This window comes from Triticum urartu, chromosome 5, assembly GCF_003073215.2.
Source record: "Triticum urartu cultivar G1812 chromosome 5, Tu2.1, whole genome shotgun sequence".
NCBI lineage: Eukaryota > Viridiplantae > Streptophyta > Magnoliopsida > Poales > Poaceae > Triticum > Triticum urartu.
In genome coordinates, this window is record NC_053026.1 from 457,199,890 (window position 1) to 457,224,901 (window position 25,012).

Sequence of the window (25,012 nt, forward strand, 5' to 3'; positions counted from 1 at the left end):
TCATGGTGCAGTTGGAAATCTAATCTAGCTTGTGTTGTTGATTTTTATCCTCGCCAAAATCAGACCGTCGCAGATAATTTCCCCGTTTCAGGTTCAGGTAGATGTGGAAAACTTTTTCTCATGTACGCATTGTTATGTGAAAACAAGTTCAGCATTCGGCGGATTGCTTTGCTCACGAAGCTTGTTCGAGTGCAAGTGCAATGGGAACTGAATTTTGCATCACTCGAGATCACCAACTCAGGTTTCTTGTACGAATCTTGATCTTTTTACTACGGAGCCCAGCTTCTTAGACAAGTTCACAGGAACTTCTACACTGGTCAATTTAGTTGCTTGAGATCAAAAGACCTGAAGGTTCGTCATGTCACATGTGTAAGCAATGGTCAATTCAGTCATACGTGACCAGCTCAACTCCAGTGTTCTGTTGTGCAGTTCAGCACAAAGTCATTTCAATGGTCATCCAAAATCATTTGTTCGTGACGACGTAATAATGCTAGCTCCAAAGGGGAGACGTTCTTCTTTTCTTTTCAGAAAAAGAAGTATACGGAAGAGGAAGTCCATAGAGGAGAGCTGCCGGTCTCACTGGGCTGGCGGCCTGGCGCGCGCATGAACCCATCGTAGAGGCTCTTCAAAGTCGCTACAGCTTGCAGCATCTATATAAGGCAGCGCCATAGGGTCCTAATCTATCGCTTACAACAAGCTCGTCTGGCAATTCACAAACCTGAAACCCACTTCCTACGCAAACCAGTTTGCTCCAATGGCGTCCCAGCTGGTCGAGAGCCACCGCGCCGGGGCCGAGGTCATCAAGGGGGGCGAAGTCTGCAAGAAGTCCGTCGAGCTCCTTGAAGAGCTCGGCCTCCCGAAAGGCCTCTTTCCAATGGGCGACATCGAGGAGATCGGGTACAACCCGCTCGCGGGTTCGTGTGGATGCTTCAGAAGAAGAAGAGCGAGCACACCTTCAAGAAGATCGAGCAAACCGTCTCCTACGACACCGAGGTGACCGCTTTTGTGGAGAAGGGCAAGATCAAGAAGGTCACCGGGGTGAAGATCGAGGACGTGTCTTTGGTCGAGGTCTATGTGGATGAGTCTTCTGCTGATAAGGTCACCGTCAAGACTGACACCGGTCTGTCTGACACCCATGATGCAGCCACGTTCGCTCTCGGAGAATAGGGAGCTAAATAGAAATGTCACAAAATAATAAAGTTAGTGAATGGTTCGACACTATGGTTCGCATGTTATGCAGAAGTATCTTTCCGTTTTCTTGTAAGCTCAAGGCTGCTGCGTGAATGTTGTTCCCTTTCGGCCTGTAAGCTTTCGACAGTGAAATGAATAATTGCAATTACAGTTTTATACCCCCTCCTCTATCCCACATCGATGACTCTCAACTTCCATCTCAGAGAATGGTTCAGAATCCTCAGATCGATGTGAAAAAAAAAAGTTTTTCTTAAGCACATATTTGTATGTGAAAACAAATTCTTCTCTCGAATGCTATTTTGTAGCATTAGAAGAACACCGAGAAAAAGGCAAAGGAAAAAAATGGGACAAAAGCAGAAACCAAAGCAAGCCTGAACTAATCAAAATCTAAGAACTAGCAAAGAGAATGACACAACCAACACAGAGCAAAGTTCATACTGCTATGGTTGAGGCTGCATGATCCACAGATTAATTTCTCTTTCTGAGTTCAGGTTGACGTGAAAACAAGTTGCTTTAATGTTCCATCATTATATCTTTAAGGCTTGGCTTCAGACAACATAAAACGGAAAGAACTCATCATGCCACAACCCTCCACTCAGTTGAGAATGAAAAGGGTTAGAAATTAGTTAGTTTGAGGCTAAGTTTGTGACTGTTGAACTGCTAAATTATTTGACAATTCGATGTGGAAAATAGCTATAAAAAGGCTAAGTTTGTGATTGCTAATCAATGGAATATATTATATTAATTTAGAGAGGAAAAAAAGCTGTAAAATATGCAAAAGTAAGTTATTGCAAGTAGTTAAATAGGCAAAAATAATTCGGTGAATGGAAGGTTTTTGGTCACCAGGAACCCTAATATTTGGAACATGATCATAAGCACATTAATTCACTGCATATTTTGAACTCTAGTACTAAATGTTGCACATTAAACATGAAACGACATAACTTAAAACACTACTACGATCATATTTTTTATCGCTCCTCACGGTCTAGGGACCATGGCGATTAGCCGATTACTATGGAGGCAGCTTGGACCACGGCGGCTATGGTGACTACTACCACCATAGCCGGAGGAGCAGGGAGGGCAGCGAGGAGAGGAGGGCGAAGATTGAGCGGTGGAACCGTGAAAGGGAGACGGCGCAGGCGTGAGATCTCCGGTCTGACTGCAGGTTGCCTTGTTCACTGGATGTTCTGCTTGCTTGTCTGATCTTGTAATGATAGATGGAGTTATATTGTGGTCCTAGCAAACTTACTCGGATGCCTGATGTAACATCTTCAGTGTGGTTCTTGTTGCACTTCCTCTTTGGATGTGTTGACGGAACATATTTGGTTTTGAATTTGTTATTGTTATGATGATTATACTGTTCTCTGAATGTTCCTTTGTCGGCATTCGGTGCAATGCTTTGCTCACATACCTTGAGGATTGCTTTTTTGTATCACTCGACATCAACTTATGTTCCATCTGAATTCCTGCGAGTTAAATGGAACAGAGGTTAGCACTCGAGGCTAAGCTGCAGATGGAAAACTTTGGCAGATGGTGCATATAGACATCTAATCTAGCTTGTCAGCTTGCAGCATTGTGACTTGGTACGGACCCCAGCTTCTTAATTACTATACAAGATCACTGGGACTTCTACTCTCTGGTCAATATAGTCGCTCGAGATCAAAAGACTTGAAGATTCTTCTTGTGTAAGCAATGGCCAATTTAGTCATCCTTGACCAGTGTTCTGCTGTGGAGTTCAGCATAAGGCATTTCAATGGTCAGATATGGCTGGACGTAATGAGCTAACTTCAGAGGGGGGACGTTCATCTTTTTCCTTCAAAACAAGAAGTATCTAAGAGAAGTCCACATAGGAGAGCTGCCGGTCTCAATGGGTTGGCGCCGGCGCAGCCGCGCATGAATCCATCCTAGAGGCCTTTAGGAGCCGTTACAGTTTGCACCATCTATATAAGGCAGCACCATCAGATCCTGATCTATCAAGTACCACAAGCTCATCTACCAATTCACAAACCTAGAAAACCACTCCAAAGCAAACAAGTACCAGCTAAGAAGGAGCTCAAATGGCGTCCCAGCTGGTTGAGAGCCACCGTGCCGGCGCCGAGGTCCACAAGGGGAACGATATCTGCAAGAAGAAGACCGTCGAGCTTCTCGAAGTGCTTGGCCTCCCGAAAGGCCTCTTTCCTATGGATGACATCGAGGAGGTCGGGCACAACTGTGAGAGTGGGTTCGTGTGGATACTTCAAAAGAAGAAGAAAGAGCACATGTTCAACAAGCTCAACCAGACCGTTTCCTACGACACTAAGGTGACCGCTTTTGTGGAAAAGGGCAAGATGAAGAAGGTCACCGGGGTCAAGGTCGAAGAGTTTTCTTTGATCGAGGTCTATGTAGATGAGTCTTCTGCTGATAAGGTCACCATCAAGACCGACACCGGTCTGTCTGACACCCATGATGCGGCCGTGTTCGCTCTCGGAGAATAGAGCTACTAGTTAAAAAGGCCATAATAATAAAGTCAGTGAATGGTTCGGCACTGCAGTTCACATGTTATGCAGAAGTATATGTTTCCGTTTTCTTTGTAATCTAATAAAGGCTGTTGCATGAATGTTGCTTCCTTTCAGCCCATGTTATGCAGAAATTTATGTTTCTGTTTTCTCTGTAATGTAGTAAAGGATGTTGCATGAATGTTGCTTCCTTTCAGCCTGTAAGCGTACGCCAAATGTAATGAATAACACTTATACCGCCTCCTATATCCCACATCGACCACTCTCAACTTCCCACTGTGGTCCCTATCTTTGTGTGAGAGAGAATAAGGGCCTTATCAACAAATAATTAAGCAAGGCTTTGAAATACAACATGAACCGTGACATGCATAGAACAAATCTAATTTTGATTCTCGATATTTGGATTTTCATGTTGATTTTAACATTTCATAATTTTAGATGTATGTTATAGCAGTGTCTAAAAAAAGATATCAACAGCAAGGCTCAAATGGAAACACTGTGGAACAGTTTCCTGTTTTGTTTATTTTAATTTTCTCGCTAATATCAAATAATCGGAGTTTATTTCCACATTTATGGTTCAAATCGATGTGAAAAACTATCGTTTTAGACACATATTTTTATGCGAAAACAAGTTCTTGTCTTGATTTTTTTCTTGTGTTGACAGATTGCCGAGAAAATGCAAAGGAACAAAAGAGAACAAAAGCAGAAACCAGAGCAAGCCAAAACTAGCCAAAATTTAGGAACTAGTAAAAGAGAATGGCAAAGCCAACACAGAGCAAAACTCCTACGGCTACGGTTGAGGATTAAATTATTTTCCAATTCTAAGTTGAGATTGATGTGAAAACAAGTTGCTCAAGATATTTTTAATGTTCCACCATTACATCTCTAAAGATTTGGTTACAGACAACATAAAACGGAAAGCACTCATCATGCCACAATCCTCTACTCAGTTGAGAACGGGAAGGATTAGAAATTAGTAGTTAGTTTGAGGCTAAGTTTGTGACTGTTGAAATGCTAAATTATCTTACAATTTGATGTGGAAAATACCTATAAAAAGGCTAAGTTTGTGATTGCTAAACTATGGATTTTTTTTTCAATTTAGTGAGGAAAAACAGCCATGAAATATGCAAAAGTAAGCTATTCCAAACATTTTAATAGGCAAAAACAATTCTGTGCATGGAACTACCAAAATCTAGGACGATGCCAAGCTACTCTATTCTTTAATAGCATTTTTTTAACGAGGCAGAAGACTTGTTATTGTCATTAATTAAGAAGAGAGTGAGAAATGCCCGCTTGACTAACGAGAAACCGGGTTAGAATCGATACAACCTAACCCACATAACATGAGCACCAGCGACCCGACCTGGCCACTCACAATTAGAAGACCACGGAGGATGGTTACAACAGAATATTGAAGGTACATGGCCACGTGACTTTAACACTGAACCTGATGTTGGACGCTTGCTCTAGACATGTTAGGGATCAACTCCTTGTGCTTTGGCGATCATGGTAGTTCACCAGATGAGACAAAAGGCTTAGGGTCTTTCCGCCTCCCGCCAGCATCGCCCTGTCTCCAATGGCCCTAGAGCCATTTGAGAGCGGTGGATCCCGGCCATTTGAGAGCCAGTTGTTTATTGGAGTTTTCTTAGGGTTTGTGTCTTGCTCAGAAAGGTGAGTCGATGGTGGCTTCCTAAAGATGGAATAAAATTATCCCCGCCTAGCCCCCGTCCCGGTGATGCATCTAGCATTGTCGATGGGTGTGTTAAAGTGTGTCTCCGGTGGATCTATCTTGGTGGATCTGGTCGTCGTTCGTCTACGTTCGTGTGTTTTCAGATTGAATCCTTCCGATCTACGCTACTCTTAATCTGCGGCGGTTGCAGTTCTGGTGCGCTGGTCCTATGAGACCTTAACACAAAAACTTTTCGATTGTCTACTACAACAAATTTTGCCTGTGTCCGGAGAGGGAGGCGCGATAACGGCGGCGCCTTAGACTCGCTTCAGTGTTTGTAGTCGTCGCTAGGTGGTCTACGGATCTGGATGTAATTTTTTATTATTATTTATGTTCATTGTATTGTCATGATTGAAAATGAATAGATTATTAGTTTTTTCGGAAAAAGAAACATTGTGGAATAATTTCTCAGTTTACATGAAAACAAGGTCAGCGTTCCGTCAATTGCTTTGCCCACAAAGCTTGTAGTCTAAGTGCAACGGGAACAGGTTTTTTTTTTTACTCGGGAACTGATTTTTGGTATCACCCGAGGCCACCAACTTGTGCTTGGTATGGAGCCCGGCTTGTTGGATAAGATGACATGGACTTCTTCTACACCAATATATACGCAATGGTCAATTTAGTCATCCTTGACCAGTGTTCTGGTGTGGAGTTCAGCATAAGGCATTTCAATGGTCAGATATGGCTGGACGTAATGAGCTAACTCCAAAGGGGAGACGTTCATTTTTCTTCCTCAAAACAGAAGCATCTGAAAAGGAATTCCACAGAGGAGAGCTGCCAGTCTCACTGGGCTGGCGCGCGCAGCCGCCCACGAATCCATCTTAGAGACATTTAGGAGCCGTTACAGTTTGCACCATCTATATAAGGCAGCACCATCAGATCCTCATCTATCAAGTACCACAAGCTCATCTGCCAATCCACAAACCACTCCAAAGCAAACAAGTACCGGCTAAGGAGCAAACAAGTACCGGCTAAGGAGCTCAAATGGCGTCCCAGCTGGTTGAGAGCCACCGTGCCGGCGCCGAGGTCCACAAGGGGAACGATATCTGCAAGAAGAAGACCGTCGAGCTTCTCGAAGTGCTTGGCCTCCCGAAAGGCCTCTTTCCTATGGATGACATCGAGGAGGTCGGGCACAACTGTGAGAGTGGGTTCGTGTGGATACTTCAAAAGAATAAGAAAGAGCACATGTTCAACAAGCTCAACCAGACCGTCTTCTACGACACTGAGGTGACCGCTTTTGTGGAAAAGGGCAAGATGAAGAAGGTCACCGGGGTCAAGGTCGAGGAGTTTTCTTTGGTCGAGGTCTATGTGGATGAGTCTTCTGCTGATAAGGTCACCATCAAGACCGACACCGGTCTGGCTGACACCCATGATGCGGTCGTGTTCGCTCTCGGAGAATAGGAAGCTACTAGTTAAGAATGCCAGAGGAATAAAGTCAGTGAATGGTTTGGCACTACAGTTCACATGTTATGCAGAAGTATATGTTTCTGTTTTTTTTGTAATCCAATAAAGAATGTTGCATGAATGTTGCTTCCTTTCAGCCCATGTTATGCAGAAATTTATGTTTCCGTTTTTTTAATGTAATAGAGGATGTTGTATGAATGTTGCTTCCTTTCAGCCCTTAAGCATTCGCCAAATGTAATGAATAACACTTATACCGCCTTCTATATCCCACGTTGACCACTCTCAACTTCCTACTGTTGTCCCTATCTCTGTGTGTGAGAGAATAAGGGCCTTATCAACCAATAATTAAGCAAGGCTTGGCGGATCCTAATCTTGGCAGTCAATCATGCAGTTATTACCAGTCCTTCAGATCGGCTCCTCGATCTCAGTGGGGACAGGTACAAACACCATGTTTTGGCTAGATCGGTGGTCGGGCGATAGACCGTTCGCAGAACGGTTCTATGCGCTATTTAGTATTTGCACTCGCCCACAACTCATGGTGAGTGCGGCCTTAGAGGACTTGGGGAGCATCGCCCTCCGACGCACTTTTGGCCTGCTTGAACGGGACCGCATAGCCCTCCACGCCTCCTCCCTTGAGGAGGACGCGATCTCATGGACACTTGAACCAAGTGGGAGGTTCTTGGCCAAGTCCTTATATCACGCGCTATTGGCCTCGCCAGGTTCGAACGAGTTAACTCTCCTTTGAGAGATTAAACTGCCATTGAAGATCCGCATCTTCCTCTGGCGGTGGGTGCGCGGCCGCCTCCCTTCGGGCACGAAGGTTCTCAAACACAATGGCCCGGGGAATGGGTTATGACCCTTATGCAAAGTACTTGAGGACTCCAACCACATATTCTTCCGCTGCCCGGCAGCGATCTTTCTTTGAAGTTGCCTCCGGGATGTTGTCGGTGGCAATTGGTGTGTAACGCCCCGAGACCGATGTGCCAGGTGTCGTCCAGTTATTCGATGTCGTTGCCATGTCATTTGCTTGCGTGTTGCATTTCATCATGTCATTATGTGCATTGCATCATCATGTTTTCAAAACCTGCATCCGTCCGGGTTTCCCCAGTTCCTTCTGTTGTCTGTTCTGAGCCCAGCCACACTTGCACGCGCCCGCGGCACGTCCGAAATATTATTTTATAAGTGGCTGGAAAATGTTCTCGGAATGGGATGAAAGTTGGCATGCGGTGTTTTTATGTTGTAGGTAGGCTGCTTGCCAAGTTTCATCGCGTTCGGAGTCCGTTTGACGCCCCAACGGATAACTATAACGGCAGTATAGCCGGTCTAACGTCGGACGTTTTCGGTCTCCGAAAACCGTGCCGGGCTGCATCTCTCCCCTCTTCTCTCAGACCAACCCTCTCTTCACAATCCACCAGACCCAACCTAACCTCTCTCGTCAGCCCGTGGCCCTCCTCGCGCGCGTCCGAAAAATTGTCCCGGACCCGACCCGAACAGTCGTCACCGTTGGATCCAGATCATCCCCAAACATCTACAAAATATCTCCATTTTATTAATTGGGCCCCCTAACCTATTTATCCGAGAACGTCCGATTTTAATTGAGGGCCCAGATGCACCCCAAATCCACTTACTATATATACTTGAGGTCCAACCCTAAAATTTAGGAGCCTTGTCCCATCCTCCCAGCCGCCGCCACCAGTCCTCTTCCACCTCGGGATCTCATCCCGATCCAACCAACTGCCTCCACCCTCTTCCCTAAATTCCCCATCGCTCCAAATCACCAGCTCCCTCTGTCTTCCTTGGACGCGTCCAGTCCACCCAACCAGCACCCACGCCCGAGCAGCTGCCTCTCCTTGGCTGCGTGTCTCCGACGGCAGCATCTCCGGCCACAGCATCTCCGGCCGCAGCTAGGACCACCGGAGCGCCAGGCCAACACTTCCTCGCCCTTTCCCTTTTCCTTCTTCCCTCTGTTTTTCCATCCCCATCATCTCATCTCTCTCTTCCTCTGCGTCTTCTCGCAGGAACCGAAAGGAGCCAGCCTCGGCCTCGCCACAACGCCGCTCCGGCCCGCAACCGCAACGACCCATCCATCTAGCTCCAGCGAGGCCCCACCCGCCGTGCCTCAATCTCCTCCAAGACTGGCAAGTTCCGCCGACTGACGTGGCCGTGGAGCACGTCGGCATCGTCCTTGTGCCGTCCCAGCCCAGTCGTCGTTTGCCTCCTCGCCGCCCGGATCCGGCCGTCTCCGTGTCGTCTGCGCCCCTGCCTCGTTGGAGAACGACGTCCCGCACCTGGACCTCACGCGCCTCCCCCACCTCAGATTCGTCCAGCCGCCTCTGCCTCAAGCTTGCCATCCCGACCTCCTTGTCGCCCGCGCGCCTGCAACAACCAGGAGACCCTGAGCCTCCTCCGCCTTGCCCTGCACCATCTTGTGCTCGAACAGAGCTCGAGTCCGAACCTTCCCGTCGCCAGCATCACCTGTGGCCAGCCGCCGGAGTTCCAGATCGCCGCTGCTTCCCTCGAGCTCCATTCGTGCCATGCTTCATCCTTCTGTCGGGAGCAGACAGAGGAAGCCGCCCCTGCCGCGTTGACCACAAGTCCCACGTCGTCCCGCCTCCTGCCATCCTCTCCGACGCCACGCCGAAGCCGCGTCATCTCACCGCTCGCCGGAGTCCCACGCACCCCTGCCGCGTCGCTGCCTTCTGACGAGCACGAGCTCGTTTCCCTGCCTCCCTGCATCGAAGGAACCAGGCGCGTTGACTGCGCCCGGACAGGCCTCGCCTAGACCCACCGCCACCTCTTTCTGCCAGTTGCAGCCCACAGAGCCGGCCCAGTTGAAGTTAGACCTTGGTGAGCCACCGCAGACCCAGCGCCTTGTTTCAGTTTTGGCCCGCTCCTGTTTTTTTTTCTTTCAGCGATTTTGTCAATATTCCAGAGTTGGCAGTTTTACAGAAACCTCCTTCTACTACATGCATATAATAACTCACAATTGGTGCATCGGATTAAAATGAATTATATATGAAAGTTGCTTAGAATTTTGTCTAGTTTAATAATATGCCATTTTCATCCATGTTTAAAATGTTTAAAATGCTGTTTGAGTAAATTTGCTTAAATGCCATGTTAATATGATTTAATTCATAACTAAATAACCGTAGCTCGGTTTTTAATAAACTTTATATGTAAATGGGGTAGAATTTTGCCTAGTTTAACATGGTGGCTTTACTTTGCATGTTTAACAAATCTAAAATATGGTTGGGGGCAGAACAGTACCAAATCCTTAAATTGCACATGAGGTTTGTCTCCGGACTTGTTGTATGTTGTTCCGGCCTCATTTAAACTTGACTAGATATGTAGTTTTCATTTGCTTCACCCTCTTGCCATGCTAACAATATTTAATCTTGTTGGGTACATAAACGAGAGAGAACTAAATAAGTCATGTGGTGTTTTCTTCAATATGCAACTCCGTTGCATGATGAGCTCCACTTAATTTGTAGGTTTGTTTGTGCACTTTGCCATGCCATGCTTCATTAAACCGGACATGCATCATACTCGATTGTGCATCACGCCATGTTGATGTGTTGGTTGTTTACTATGTTGTATGCTTCTTTTCCGGTGTTTGCTTCTTCGGGTTGGATCCGGTAACGTCGTGTTGTGAGGATTCGTTCGTCTACGTCCGTTTGTCTTCTTCATGGACTCGTTCTTCTTTCTTGCGGGATCTTAGGCAAGATAACCATACCCTCGAAATCACTTCTATCTTTGCTTGCTAGTTGCTCGCTCTTTTGCTATGCCTATGCTGCGATACCTACCACTTGCTTATCATGCCTCCTATATTGTTTGAACCCAGCCACTAACCCACCTTGTCCTAGCAAACCTTTGTTTGACTATGTTACCGCTTTGCTCAGCCCCTCTTATAGCGTTGTTAGCTGCAGGTGAAGATTGAAGTTTGTCCCTTGTTGGAACATGGAAATGATGTTCCTGGTTGGAACATGTTTACTTGTTGGGATATCACAATATATCTTATTTAATTAATGCATCTATATACTTGGTAAAGGGTGGAAGGCTCGGCCTTATGCCTGGTGTTTTGTTCCACTCTTGCCGCCCTAGTTTCCGTCATATCGGTGTTATGTTCCCGAATTTTGCGTTCTTTACGCGGTTGGGTAATAATGGGAACCCCTTGACAGTTCGCCTTGAATAAAACTCCTCCAGCAATGCCCAACATTGGTTTTACCATTCGCCACCTAGCCTTTTCCTTTCCCTTGGGTTCTGCAGACTCAAGGGTCATCTTTATTTTAACCCCCCCGGGCCAGTGCTCCTCTGAGTGTTGGTCCAAACTAGAGTCCTGTGCAGCGCCCCCTCGGGGAAACTCGAGGTTTGGTTTTAGTTGTATGGTGAGCTCATCTGAGTGTGCCCTGAGAACGAGATATGTGCAGCTCCTATCGGATTAGTCGGCACATTCGGGCGGTGTTGCTGGTTTAGTTTTACCATTGTCGAAATGTCTTGTAGCCGGGATTCCGAGTCTGATCGGGTCTTCCCGCTAGAAGGAATATCCTTCGTTGACCGTGAGAGCTTGTGATGGGCTAAGTTGGGACACCCCTGCAGGGATTTGAACTTTCGAAAGCCGTGCCCGCGGTTATGGGCAGATGGGAATTTGTTAACGTCCGGTTGTAGAAAACCTGAAGTTGACCTTAATTAAAATGCATCAACCGCGTGTGTAACCGTGATGGTCTCTTTCCGGCGGAGTCCGGGAAGCGAACACGGTGTTGGAGTAATGCTTGACGTAGGTTGTTCTAGGATCACTTCTTGATCATGGTTTCTCGATCGTGCTTTGCCTTCTCTTCTCGCTCTCTTTTGCGAATAGGTTAGCCACCATATATGCTAGTCGCTTGTTGCAGCTCCACCTCATACCTTTACCTTACCCATAAGCTTAAATAGTCTTGATCGCGAGGGTGCGAGATTGCTGAGTCCCTGTGGCTCACAGATACTTCCAAAACCAGTTTGCAGGTGCCGATGTTACCGAGCAGGTGACGCAACCAAGCTCAAGGAGGAGCTCGATGAAGATCTTGTCTTTTATGTTGATCCGCTTCCAGTTGATCAGTAGTGGAGTCCAGTCGGGACGATCGGGGATCTGTGTAGCATTTGGGGTAGTCTTCTTTTATTTTGGTTCCGTAGTCGGACCTTGATTGTATTTGGATGTTGTAATGCTTATTCATGTAATTGTGTGAAGTGGCGGTTGTAAGCCAACTATGTATCTCTTTCCCTTATGTATTACATGGGTTGTGTGAAGATTACCTCACTTGCGACATTGCTTTCAATGCGGTTATGCCTCTAAGTCGTGCTTCGACACGTGGGAGATATAGCCGCATCGAGGGCGTTACATGGTGCCATGATAACCTCCCGGACATGTTCTAGGAAATCCTCAGCCGGCCATCCGGGTTGCGCCCCTCCCTTTGGGTGGTGATGTGCTCTCTCGCTTGGACCTCATCGACTGTGCGCAATAAACTAGTGATTGAGCATGTGATTCCGACTCGTGCGGCTGACGCGATATTCAAACTGTGTGGTTTCTTACAGCTCCGGAGACCGCTTAGCAAGCGGAGTGACCGGGACAATCTTGACATGATCATTGCGGGTCTTCATTCCACCGCCACATCCATCGTGCCGCCACCCCACCTCCTTCGTCTTTCCCAGATTAGCTAGTTGGCTGCGTCCTTTATTGGGTTTTGTTGTGTGGTGCCCCAAGCTGAACCTAGTTACACTCTTTTCTTTTCTTTTCTTTTCTTTTGGTTGTGTTTGAACCTCAAACTCATTGTTGTTGTCGGATGTTGTCGGTGCGGTTGCTTTATAATCTAAAGTGTGGGGAAACCCTTTTTCGTCAAATACAACATGAACCATGACATGCACAAAAGAATTCAAATTTTTGATTCTCAGTATTTGTATTTTCATGTTTATTTTAACATTTCATAATTTTAGATGTATGTTATATCAGTGCCTCAAAATAGCAAGGAGATCTACAACGAGGCTTAGATGGAAACATTGTGGAATAATTTCCTGTTTTGTTGATTTTAATTTTCTCGCTAATATCAAATCATCGGAGTTTATTTCCACGTTTATGGTTCAGATCGATGTGAAAAACATCTTTTTTTTCTTAGGCACATGTTTTTATGCAAGAACAAGTTCTTGTCTTGATTTTGTTTTCTTGTGTTGAAAGATTGCTGAGACCAGAGCAAGCCAGAGGACAAAAGCAGAAACCAGAGCAAGCCAAAACTAGCCAAAATTTAAGAACTGGTAACAAAGAATGACAAAACTAACACTGTGAAAACTCATACTGCTATGGTTGAGGATTAGATTATTAACTAATTCTAAGTTCAGGTTGATGTGAAAACAAGTTGATCACAACATTTTTAATGTTCCACCATACGTCTCTAAAGGTTTGGTTAGACAACATAAAACGGAAAGAACTCATCATGCCACAACTCTCTACTTAGTTGAGAATGGGATGGGTTAGAAATTAGTTTTTTTTTCCTCGCGAATACGCAAAGCTTGCGTATCATTTCATTGATAGAAGAAGATAGAACGAGTACATAAACTAGTTGTTTGAGGCTAAGTTTGTAACGGTCGAAATGCTAAATCATCTTATAATTTGATGTGGAAAATACCCATAAAAAGGCTAATTAAAATCGGTGAATGGAACTAAAAATCTGCGACAAGCTAGTCTATTCTTTAATAGCATAATTTTTTTTAACGGAGAAGAAGCCAAAAAAGCATTTCTCAAGCTCAAAAGTGCTATGGTATGGTGATGCCTTTGAACGTTGACTGGGAGAGCGGCTCGAAAGAGCAGGCAGAAAACTTGTTGTTTTTATTAATTAAGAGGAGAGTGAGAATTGCCTGCTTAATTAACCGGAAAGCGGGTTAAAATCGATACAACCTACCCCACATAACATGAGCACTATCCCACATAACATGAGCACGAGCGACCGACCTGGCCACTGACAAGGAAACCATAAAGGATGGTTACAACAGAATATTAGAGAGGTATACATCCCCACGTGACTTTAACACTGAACCTGGTGTTGGATGCTTGATCTAGACATGATAGGGATCAACTCCTCTGCAACGTTCACCAGATGAGACAAAACGATCTCTGTTTTGTTTCCTTCTTGCAGAACTGTGGCAAGCACATTGCTTCCATGCGCGCACGTAGGATTCCTTCGACCTCACGCAACTGCGATGACACACCAATATACGCAATGGTCAATTCAGTCATCCGTGAACAGCTCAACTCCAGTGTTCTGGTGTGGAGTTCAGCATAAGGCATTTCAGTGGTCCGATATGGCTGGATGTAATGAGCCATATCAACTCCAAAGGGGAGACGTTCATGTTTTCTTCTTCAAAACGGGAAGTATCTGAAAGAGGAAGTCCAAAGAGTAGAGGACGGGAAGGGCTAGAAATTAGCTAGTTTGAGGCAAAGTTTGTGACTGTCGAAATGCTAAATTATCTTACAATTTGATGTAGAAAATACCTATATAAAGGCCGAGTTTGTGATTGCTAAACTATGGATTTTTTTAATTTAATGAGGAAAAATAGTCATGAAATATGCAAAAGTAAGCTATTCCATACATTTAAATAAGCAAAAGTAATCGGTGAATGGAACTAGCAAAATCTGTGATGATGCCAAGCTAGTCTATTCTTTGATAGCGTACTTTTTTTTAACGAAACAAAAGACATGTTATTTTCATTAATTAAAAAGAGAGTAAAAATTGCCCGCTTAATTAACAAGAAACCAAATTAAAATTGATACAATAGCCCACGTAACAAGAGCACCGGCGAGCGACCTGGCCACTGACAAGCAGACCACGGAGGATGGTTACAACAAAATATTATGGTCCAGTTTTTTGGCTAATTCTCCCAGAATCTTGAGAATTGACACTTCACTCAGCTTTTTTCAGAATCTTGTACCCATATATATTTTTTACAATCCTAACTGTTTACATCCTAACTAGCTAGGATTGTAAAAAAAATGCATATTCAAGATTCTGGGAGAAGCTGGGTGAATGATTGATTCTTAAGATTCCAAAAGAATTGGCCAAAAAAACTGGGCCTACATGTCCACGTGACTTTAACACTGAACCTGCTGTTGGACGCTTTCTCTACACATGCTAGGGGTCACTCCTCGTGCTTTGGCGATGACGGTACCTCTGCAACGTTCAACAGATGAAACAAAACGATCTCTGCTTTGTTTCCCTCTTGCAGAACTGTCGCAAGCACATTGCTTCCATGCGCGCTCGTACGGTTCCTTCGACCTCACGCAGCTGCGATGACAAACCAATAAACGCAATGGTCAATTCATTCATGCGTGACCTACTCAACTCCATCGTTCTGTTAGAGTTCAGCATAAGGCATTTCAATGGTCAGATATGGCTTCACGTAATGAGCTAACTCCAAAAAGGGGACGTTCATCTTTTCTCTTCAACTGCTGAGAGAAGTCCACAGAAGAGAGCTGCTGGTCTCACTGGGTTGGCGCGCGCGTAGCAGCTTCGAAGAGGCTCTTCGCAGCCTGTACAACTTGCAGCAACTATATAAGGCAGCACCATCGGATCCTGATCTATCACCTTCAACAAGCTCGTCTACAATCCAGCAAACTAGCTAAAACCCACTTCCCCAAAATGGCGTCCCAGCTTGTCGAGAGCCACCGCGCCGGTGCCGAGGTCCACAAGGGGAACGATATCTGCAAGAAGAAGACGGTCGAGCTTCTCGAAGAGCTCGGCCTCCCGAAAGGCCTCTTTCCTATGGATGACATCGAGGAGGTCGGGCACAACTGTGAGAGTGGGTTCGTGTGGATACTTCAGAAGAAGGAGAAAGAGCACACGTTCAACAAGCTCAACCAGACCGTCTCCTACGACACTGAGGTGACCGCTTTTGTGGAAAAGGGTAAGATGAAGAAGGTCACCGGGGTCAAGATCGAGGACCTGTCTTTGGTCGAGGTCTATGTGGATGAGTCTTCTGCTGATAAGGTTACCATCAAGACCGACACCGGCCTGTCTGACACCCATGATGCGGCCGTGTTCGCTCTCGGAGAATAGGGAGCTACTAGTTAAAAAGGCCAGAAGAATAAAGTTAGTGAATGGTTCGGCACTGCAGTTCACATGTTATGCAGAAGTATATGTTTCCGTTTTCTTTGTAATCTAATAAAGGTTGTTGCATGAGTATTGCTTCCTTTCAGCCCATGTTATGCAGAAATGTATGTTTCTGTTTTCGTTGTAATGTAATAAAGGATGTTGCATGAATGTTGCTTCCTTTCAGCCTGTAAGCATACGCCAAATGTAATGAATAATACTTATACCGCCTCCTATATCCCACATCGACCACTCTCAACTTCCCACTGTTGTCCCTATCTTTGTGTCTGAGAGAATAAGGGCCTTATCAACAAATAATTAAGCAAGGCTTTGAAATACAACATGAACCATGACATGCACAGAAGAAATCTAATTTTGATTCTCGAAAACTGAAATTTCATGTTGATTTTAACATTTCATAATTTTAGATGTACATGTTATAGCAGTGTCTAAAAAGAAAGAGATCAACAGCAAGGCTCAAATGGAAACATTGTGGAATAATTTCCTGTTTTGTTGATTTTAATTTTCTTGCTAATATCAAATCGTTGAAGTTTATTTCCACATTTATGGTTCAAATCGATGTGAAAAACTATTTTTTAGACACATTTTTATGCGAAAACAAGTTCTTGTCTTGATTTTTTTTCTTGTGTTGACAGATTGCTGAGAAAATGCAAAGGAAGAAAAGAGAACAAAAACAGAAACCAGAGCAAGCCAAAACTAGCCAAAATTTAAGAACTAGTAAAAGAGAATGGCAAAACCAACACAGAGCAAAACTCCTACTGCTATGGTTGAGGATTAGATTATTTTCTAATTCTAAGTTCAGGTTGATGTGAAAACAAGTTGCTCACAACATTTTTAATGTTCCACCATTACATCTCTAAAGGTTTGGTTACAGACATCATAAAACGGAAAGCACTCATCATGCCACAACCCTCTACTCAGTTGAGAACGGGAAGGATTAGAAATTAGTTAGTTCGAGGCTAAGTTTGTGACTGTTGAAATGCTAAATCATCTTACAATTTGATGCGGAAAATACCTATAAAAAGGCTAAGTTTTTGATTGCTAAACTATGGATTTTTCAAATTTAGTGAGGAAAAACAGCCATGAAATATGCAAAATTAAGCTATTCCATACATTTAAATAGGCAAAAATAATTCGGTGAATGGAACTGCCAAAATCTACGACGATGCCAAGCTAGTCTATTCTTTAATAGCATAGTTTTTTAACCAGGCAGAAGACATGTTATTCTCATTAATTAGGAAGAGATTGAGAATTGCCTGCTTAATTAACGTGAAACTGGGTTAAAATCGATACAACCTAACCCACATAACATGAGCACGAGCGACCAACCTGACCGCTGACAAGGAGACCACGGAGGATGGTTACAACAGAATATTAGAGAGGTATACATCTCCACGTGACTTTAACACTGAACCTGCTGTTGGATGGGGGAAGATTTGTATAGGATCTGTCCTTAGGTGAGATCAATGAGATCCATCATTTTGAAGTAAAAAACATGTTAAAAAATGCTTTAAAAAATTGGAGAGATACATCCATGTTTTATGTACAAGCTCAAAAAGTTTCAGCTCCTAATTCGAACTACACTTAGAGAATAGTTCTAGACATGCTAGGGATCAAATCCTCGTGCTTTGGCCATCACGGTACCTCTGCATCGTTCACCAGATGAGACAAAACGATCTCTGCTTTGTTTCCTTCTTGCAGAACCGTGGCAAGTACATTGCTTCCATGCGCGCACGTACGATTCCTTCGACCTCACGCAGCTGCGATTGACATACCAATATACACAATGGTCAATTCAGTCATCCATGACCAGCTCAACACCAGTGTTCTGGTGTGGAGTTCGGCATAAGGCATTTCAACGGTCAGATATGGCTGGACGTAATGAGCTAGCTCCAAAAGTTTGGAGACGTTCATTTTTCTTCTTCAAAACAGGAAGTATCTGAAAGAGGAAGTCCACAGAGGAGAGCTGCCGGTCTCACTGGGCTGGCGTGCGCGTAGCACCTTCGAAGAGGCTCTTCGCAGCCAGTACAACTAGCAGCAACTATATAAGGCAGCACCAACGGATCCTGATCTATCACGTTCGACAAGCTCATCTACCAATCCAGCAAACTAAAACCCACTTCCCCAAAATGGCGTCCCAGCTTGTCGAGAGCCACCGCGCTGGTGCCGAGGTCCACAAGGGGAACGATATCTGCAAGAAGAAGACGGTCGAGCTTCTCGAAGAGCTCGGCCTCCCGAAAGGCCTCTTTCCTATGGATGACATCGAGGAGGTCGGGCACAACTGTGAGAGTGGGTTCGTGTGGATACTTCAGAAGAAGAAGAAAGAGCACACGTTCAACAAGCTCAACCAGACCGTCTCCTACGACACTGAGGTGACCGCTTTTGTGGAAAAGGGCAAGATGAAGAAGGTCACCGGGGTCAAGATCGAGGACCTGTCTTTGGTCGAGGTCTATGTGGATGAGTCTTCTGCTGATAAGGTTACCATCAAGACCGACACCGGTCTGTCTGACACCCATGATGCGGCCGTGTTCGCTCTCGGAGAATAGGGAGCTACTAGTTAAAAAGGCGAGAAGAATAAAGTCAGTGAATGGTTCGGCACTATGGTTCACATGTTATGCAGAAGTATATCTTTCCGTTTTCTATGTAATCTAATAAAAGGCTGCTGCACGAATGTTGCTTCCTTTCAGCCCATAGTGTTCACCAAATGAATGAATAACACTTATACCCCCACCTATATCCCACATCGACCACTCTCAACTTCCCACTGTTGATCTATCTTTGTGTGTGAGAGAGAATAAGGGCCTTAATTAAGCAAAGGCTGTAAAATACTTCCTCCATCCCATAATATAAGATCATTTTCCAAGCTGTTTTAGCTTGTAAAACGATCTTCTATTGTGGGATGGAGGGAGTACAACATTAACTATGACATGCACAAAAGAATTCAAATTTTGATTCTCGGTATCTCGATTTTCATGTGTTGATTTTAACATTTCATAATTGTAGATGTATGTTGTGTCAGTGTCTCAAACAAACAAGGAGAGCGACAGCGAGGCTGGGATGGAAACATTGTGGAATAATTCCTGTTTTGCTGATTTTATTTTTCTCGCTAAAATCAGATAATCGGAGATTATTTCCAGATTCAAGGTTAAGATCGATGTTAAAAACATTTTTGGTTTTCTTAGGCACCTATTTTTATGCGAAAACAACTTCTTGTCTTGATTTTTTTTTTGTATTAAAAGATTGCTGAGAAGATGCAAAGGAAAGAAAAACGAGTCAAAAGCAGAAACCAGAGCAAACCTCAACTAGCCAAACCCTAAGAGCTACCAAAAGTGAATGGGAAAACCAACACAGAGGAAAACTCCTACTGCCATGGTCGAGGCTGCATGATCATCAGATTATTTTCTCATTCTAAGTTCAGCTTGATGTGAATTGCTCACGGCACTTTAAATATTCCATCACTACATCTCTAAAGGCTTGGTTTCAGCCAACATAAAACACAAAGAACTCACCCTCTACTCAGATGAGAACGGGATGCGCTAGAAATTAGTTAGTTTGAGGCTAAGTTTGTGACTGTTGAACTGCTAAATTATCTTACAATTTGATCTGGAAAAAAGCTATAAAAAAGCTAAGTTTGTGATTGCTAAAATATGGAATATATATTATTAATTTGGTGAGAAGAAACGGCTCTGAAATATGCAAAAGTAAGTTATTCCAAGCAGTTAAATAGGCAAAAATAATTTGGTGAATGGAACTACCAAAATCTACGGCGACACAAGGCTACTCTGTTCTTTGATAGCATTGCATAATTTGACGGCTATTGGAAACGAATGCAAGATGCAGGAGAGGAACTTTGGGAGATGTTGAATATACCTGCATGATATAATCAGGCCTGTTAGACTGCTACATTGTATACTTTCTCAGTCTATGTGAAAACAAGCTCAGCGTTTGGTGGATTTCTCAATTTAAGTTACTTGCTACGAAGCAAAGCAGATCCTTATGCTTCAGGAGCCAGTGGAGATGCTCGTTCCTCTTGGAACGGCGCACGAGCGCATTGAGAGGTGCTTTGTTTGCCAGCAATACTAACCGAAGGTTGTGCGCCACATCCTCGAATATCCAGTTCTGTCAATATGGCAAGCATATGTAATCGGCTGGCCATGAATGGCTGACTTTCTATGACCCCCATACTGTCAGATGATAAAGATGAAAGATCCATCTCCAACCTCTCGAGACACTCATCCATCTTTTTCAGCAGGTTCGTCGACATTTCATGCAACTCCCACACCCATGTGTCGGTACGCTTACACTCCCTGCTGTACATATTCTTTGGCATCCAGAGGAGTACCTGCTGGCGCAAGATTTCAAAGAAGTTTGAGAGCTCCTCAAGGTCTGTCCTTGACACCATCATGGAATCTGATCCAAGTCCATCCAGAACCAATTCGACAATTTCATTGGCAAACGGGAGGACCTGCTCGATCACCTTGGTAGGAGAATTGGAGGCAACGAGCCCTGAGAGTGGCAAGCAGAGCACCGATGCAAGTGTATGACGGCATGACTTGTAGAGGCGATCCTTGTTGCCCGCGGTCAGAGAAAGCAAGCGGCAGAATTCCAGGAGCACCGGCGCCGTGACGAGCATTACATTGGGCGGTAAGGTCGCAGGGTCAGTGCTGAGAAAGCACCTGATGGCGCGCTCGGCGTAGAAGCGCGAGGAGGAGAAATCTGAGAGGTAGAGGTGAACCAGCGCAATGGCGGCGCCGGACTGGAGGAAGATGTCGAGGTACTCCTGGGCGTGGTGCTGGGAGTTCTTGGTGTCGCCCTTGGCCCTGCGATCATTCCGGTTCTGCTCGTTGGCGTGGTCGCAGCAGAAGATGTACTCCTTGACGAGGTCTTCCAGGGTGTGGGCGGTGGCGGTGGCGGTGCCGGCGTCCCTGGAGGCGCCGGTGGCGGCGATGTGCGAGGCGAGCTGCCAGGCCTTGGGGTGCGGGGTGGAGCGGAGGCGCGCGGCGAGCTGCAGGGTAGAGTCGGGCGGGAGGCCGAGCGAGGCGACGGTGGCCTCCGGCTCCAGCTGGCGCCCCGCGTGCAGGAGGCGCAGGTCGCGGCCGTAGCCGCGGTCGGCGAGGTGGGCGAGCACGGCGGCGACGGTGTCGTCCGCGGCCGCGTGCATCGCGATGGTCTTGCAGTCGGTGGCGCGCACGAAGAAGTGGAGGCGGCGGGAGGGCGGCGCGTAGAAGGACGACGGCGCGCCCGCCGCGCCGGAGTGGGCCGTCGTCATGACGGGCGCCTTGGAGGAGGTCGGGAGGGCGGGCTTCGCGGCGGCGCTTGGCGCGGCGGCGGGGGAATCGCGGAGGGGGCGAGGGTTTTGACGCGGAAATTGGGGGACGACACTGATGGGGAGGGAGGAGGAGAGGGGCTGCTCTGTTTTGCTCGTGGTCAAGACTCAAGACTCTCTCTGCCCCCGTTCTACTTTGAGCATTTTCTTTTTCTTTTTCTTTTTGCGGGGATTAATCCACACACTGATACGGAAGCCGGCCATCCAAATCTAGCCTCAAATGTTCGAAGACATTTCAAACGGAATTTAACAAAAATAAATAAATTTGATACAGTTTTAAACAAATTGGACGGTTTTTATTCAAACTTGGATAGTTTCTACATAAAACTAGGCGTTATTTGGTCCGTGAACTAAAATCAAAAAAATACCCTATATTTGACGGTGACCTCATACGCCATGTCAGGCAGACTGGCGGCACCTTCATCATTGTCGTCCTCAGAGTCGCATGGCGCTCGCGGATGAACTTCTCCGTTCGCTCCTGCGTCGCACGCAGTGTGGCCGCGACCACCGCAGACGTGGGTGGGGGGAGAGACGGGCGGCTGTGGCGGCGGTGGTTTCGTGAAGAGACCACTCATGTACTTGCCCATCTACTCGTCGAGGCGGCAGAGACGGCACTTGCTCCTCTCCGTCGTGGTCTTCGAGATTTCGACCGGTCCATGACCCAGGCCGTTGCGAGCTCCGAGTCGTTGGCAATTTCTGGCGGTGGAACGTCAGACACCGCGAACTCCGCCTCGCACGAGGCGTTGTGCCTACCCCACCACCGTCGCTCCCTGTCCAATACTCCTGTGCCATCATGGCGCTCCGGGAGGATGATTTGTCGCCATTGCTCCTGTTAGAGTTGTGTCGAATATTGTGTACAAGGTAGGTTACAGTTGGACTTGTAATTGTATTGTGTTTAGATAGGATATGAAGTCGTGTCCAAGTAGGACGCTTGTAGCACCGGAACGATGTAATCTATGCCAACATAATAGCACCGGAACGCAAGGGAAGCCGGTGGCATGTGCCGATGCGCATGGCGACCGGGTGCGGTATTGTAGCGGTGTCATGGGGAGGAGCGCCCATAGTCATGCCTCGGGGATGTAGCCATATCGGTGAACCTCGTTAACAAATCTCGATGTCGTGCTCATGTGATTGCATGGTCTCCGGATGATCAACGGTATGTCTCAGATTAATTCTAACAGCTCCCTCCGCGGCGGGCACTGAGGTAGTGCAATATCCAACCGCACACTTTCGCGGCGATCATGTGGGGCCGGCCACCACCGGCACGACTAGGAGGTGGCAAGAGCAGCTCCTCCTTGACGCGGCTGGGAGGCGGCGGCGACAACTGCTCCTCCTTGACCATGCGGCGTCCGTTTGGACGTCGCGGTTGCATGGGAAGAGCATAGAGAGGAAGGAGGCTCCGACTTGGTGGCGCAGAGAAGTGTCTTCGGTGGCGGCACCGGACCGATGTTGTGGAGGAGCGAGCGACGGAGCATCAACTTCATCTGCTCCTCGTACTCGGTGTCCGTCACTGCATACATCGCGTTCTGCAAGAGGACGGGCGTCTGCGGCAGCTAGTCCTCTTCATCGCCAGAGAAGATGACAATTTCCTTCTTCGCGGAAGAGCTAATGAGGGGGGGGGGGCAACTGGTTCAGATTTATGAAAAATATAGCAAGTAACAGTAAGAAAGTGCAAGTTCATGTATGTATCAGGTTAGAATCATTAGAGAACTCACCTAGTTTCTCAGGGAGTCGTGGAAGTAGGGGACTAGTGGAGATGGGAGGATCCAAGGAGGAAGAAGACCTAGCCAGTCAGGGGAGGAGGCGAGGATCAGGAGCGGCAGAAGTCACCATGGCCCATGGGGGCGACCGGAGGAGCAGTGCGGAGGAGTGGCGGAGGAGGTGAGGAGCAGTGGAGTGCGAAGGGGGAACAGGCGAACAGGGATGGGGCGGGTCACGATCGTTCACGTAGCGCTCAGTGCCTGGGCCTCTCAGTTTCCGCTAGTACTGGGCCAAGAAATGGGCTGTGAGTCATATACAAAATATTTGGGCTTTTGGAAGGGGCGGCCACAGCCCGGAATTGTCCCCACAACGCTCCGCTAGTGCTAGCCACCAAGGGCCAAGACTTGTCTGTCGCCGATGAAGAGGAAAGAGGCGGAGGTGCGCGAAGACTTGGCTCTGAGATGTGGAGTGAAGAGTGTGATGTGGATGACCCCGACACCGTGCTTAAATTGCCATGGTCAGGCCACGCGAACGGACTGTTAGGCCGCTTCAATGCGGAGTAGCGGGCTGAGTTGATTTCTCAGGATGAGTGTCCGCATTGAACTGGCGTCAACCGAGAGGTCGCGTTGATCAGCGCCGCCCTGTCGTACGGTCACATCGCGCGGCGTCAATGCCAGCATCAATGCGACACAGAAAGCGACGCACACATTGGAAAGCGAGGCGAGCGAGGTTTAGGATGAACTAGAGTTGTTGTATGTGTGCGTGGTAGCGATCCGGACGCCGGCAAAGCCCCTACCCCTTCCGGTTTGCTTTTGATTTACGAGAAAAAAGTCTTCTGTATCGGTCCGCGCATGAATGCAAGACTGCATTGGATGACAAAACACATCTGTACCGCACGGTCCACGAATGAGGATGATTTAAGAGTCAGCTTTGAATACGTCCTCGCGATCGCTTATGCCTTTTCCTTCCTTTTTTTTCTTCTTTTCTTGAGACTGCATTTTCCTCCGCCTCTTTTGGGGCTTCAATTATTTAAAGTTGTACATCAACCTACAAACTAGCCAGCATTCATCGCTAAAATAATAAAATATTACTTTACTCCCCGTTTGAATGCAAACATATGCAAAGTTTTCTTAGAATACCACGACCTCATGAAAAACTATGGTTTCATTTACCTTTAGATGCTCGGACCGAATCCGTTGAGTCTTTTAAAGGTGTTCATAAGTTTAGGGTACGCACATGTGCTTATAAAAATTAGTGTGTGTATGTGTTTGCAAGTGTCTAGCACGACGATTGAACCGAATGAATTTTTGGCCGTCGCCGTGCGGCCCTCCTATTGAAGCTCACTGCATCGTTGGATTCCTCAATTCGTTTCCTTTCTCGCGCATGAAAAATAACTCAACTGGAGGGTAGTCACAGCGCTCCCTCCCCCACCATGCGCTCCTTGCGAGGCGCGACAATCGTGTCCATCGGCATCGTCATCCTCAGCAGCTAGCCAGCGTCGTGGTGCCCCTGGCCTGCCGCCATTAGTTGCAGCTCGTGTCGAGGTTGGAAGCTTGCACAGGAGGTCATCGTAGTGCATGTCATCGCATTGATATATCACCCTGACGCCCTTCGTTCCAGCAAGTGTGTGCGCTACTTCATTCTCACCACCGAAACATCGCCCGTTGACAGTTGCAGCATCGGTAGCATCGAGCATCGCAGCAAAAAACACCCTGGCCTTGTCTCTCGGGTCACCGCTTGTCCATGGCCATCACAGCAAAACAAAACGCTTGGCGTAACTTTTGCAGGCTCCGGTTGCAGCCCACTGTTGCGCCACCCATCGTTGTCACAAAAACCGTCGATTGAAGCAAAAAAAATGTCAGTTCTAGCTTCGCCGGCAGCGGTTCAGCATCCCCGTCATCAGTTGCAGCTCCTTTTCGTGCTGCCGGTTGAAACTTTTCTGTCGCAGCTTGCACAAGCAAAGGGCTGGTCGCAACAACAAATCAAGTTGCCGGTTGAAGCTTTTCTAAATCCGGTTGAAGATTTTCTATCGCAG

The 25,012-nt window shown here is 46.5% G+C and overlaps 4 protein-coding genes and 2 pseudogenes across 4 annotated transcripts; 5 read left to right on the plus strand and 1 right to left on the minus strand.

Moving 5' to 3' along the window:
- The first annotated feature begins 11 nt into the window (after positions 1–11).
- Positions 12–1,329, plus strand: LOC125509794 (annotated as a pseudogene).
- A 1,822-nt stretch (positions 1,330–3,151) lies between these two features.
- LOC125556267 lies at positions 3,152–3,942 on the plus strand. The gene has a single exon (XM_048719037.1). It carries the CDS (start codon positions 3,252–3,254, stop codon positions 3,666–3,668), a length of 417 nt encoding a protein of 138 aa, XP_048574994.1. The 5' UTR covers positions 3,152–3,251; the 3' UTR covers positions 3,669–3,942.
- A 2,371-nt stretch (positions 3,943–6,313) lies between these two features.
- Positions 6,314–7,074, plus strand: LOC125556268. The gene has a single exon (XM_048719038.1). The coding sequence runs from the start codon at positions 6,403–6,405 to the stop codon at positions 6,817–6,819; it is 417 nt and encodes a 138-aa protein (XP_048574995.1). The 5' UTR covers positions 6,314–6,402; the 3' UTR covers positions 6,820–7,074.
- An 8,182-nt stretch (positions 7,075–15,256) lies between these two features.
- Positions 15,257–16,159, plus strand: LOC125556270. The gene has a single exon (XM_048719039.1). The coding sequence runs from the start codon at positions 15,480–15,482 to the stop codon at positions 15,894–15,896; it is 417 nt and encodes a 138-aa protein (XP_048574996.1). The 5' UTR covers positions 15,257–15,479; the 3' UTR covers positions 15,897–16,159.
- Positions 16,160–17,446: 1,287 nt separating this feature from the next.
- Positions 17,447–21,381, minus strand: LOC125509795 (annotated as a pseudogene).
- LOC125509796 lies at positions 17,703–19,856 on the plus strand. Its single transcript, XM_048674826.1, has one exon. It carries the CDS (start codon positions 18,080–18,082, stop codon positions 18,494–18,496), a length of 417 nt encoding a protein of 138 aa, XP_048530783.1. The 5' UTR covers positions 17,703–18,079; the 3' UTR covers positions 18,497–19,856.
- Positions 21,382–25,012: the final 3,631 nt, after the last annotated feature.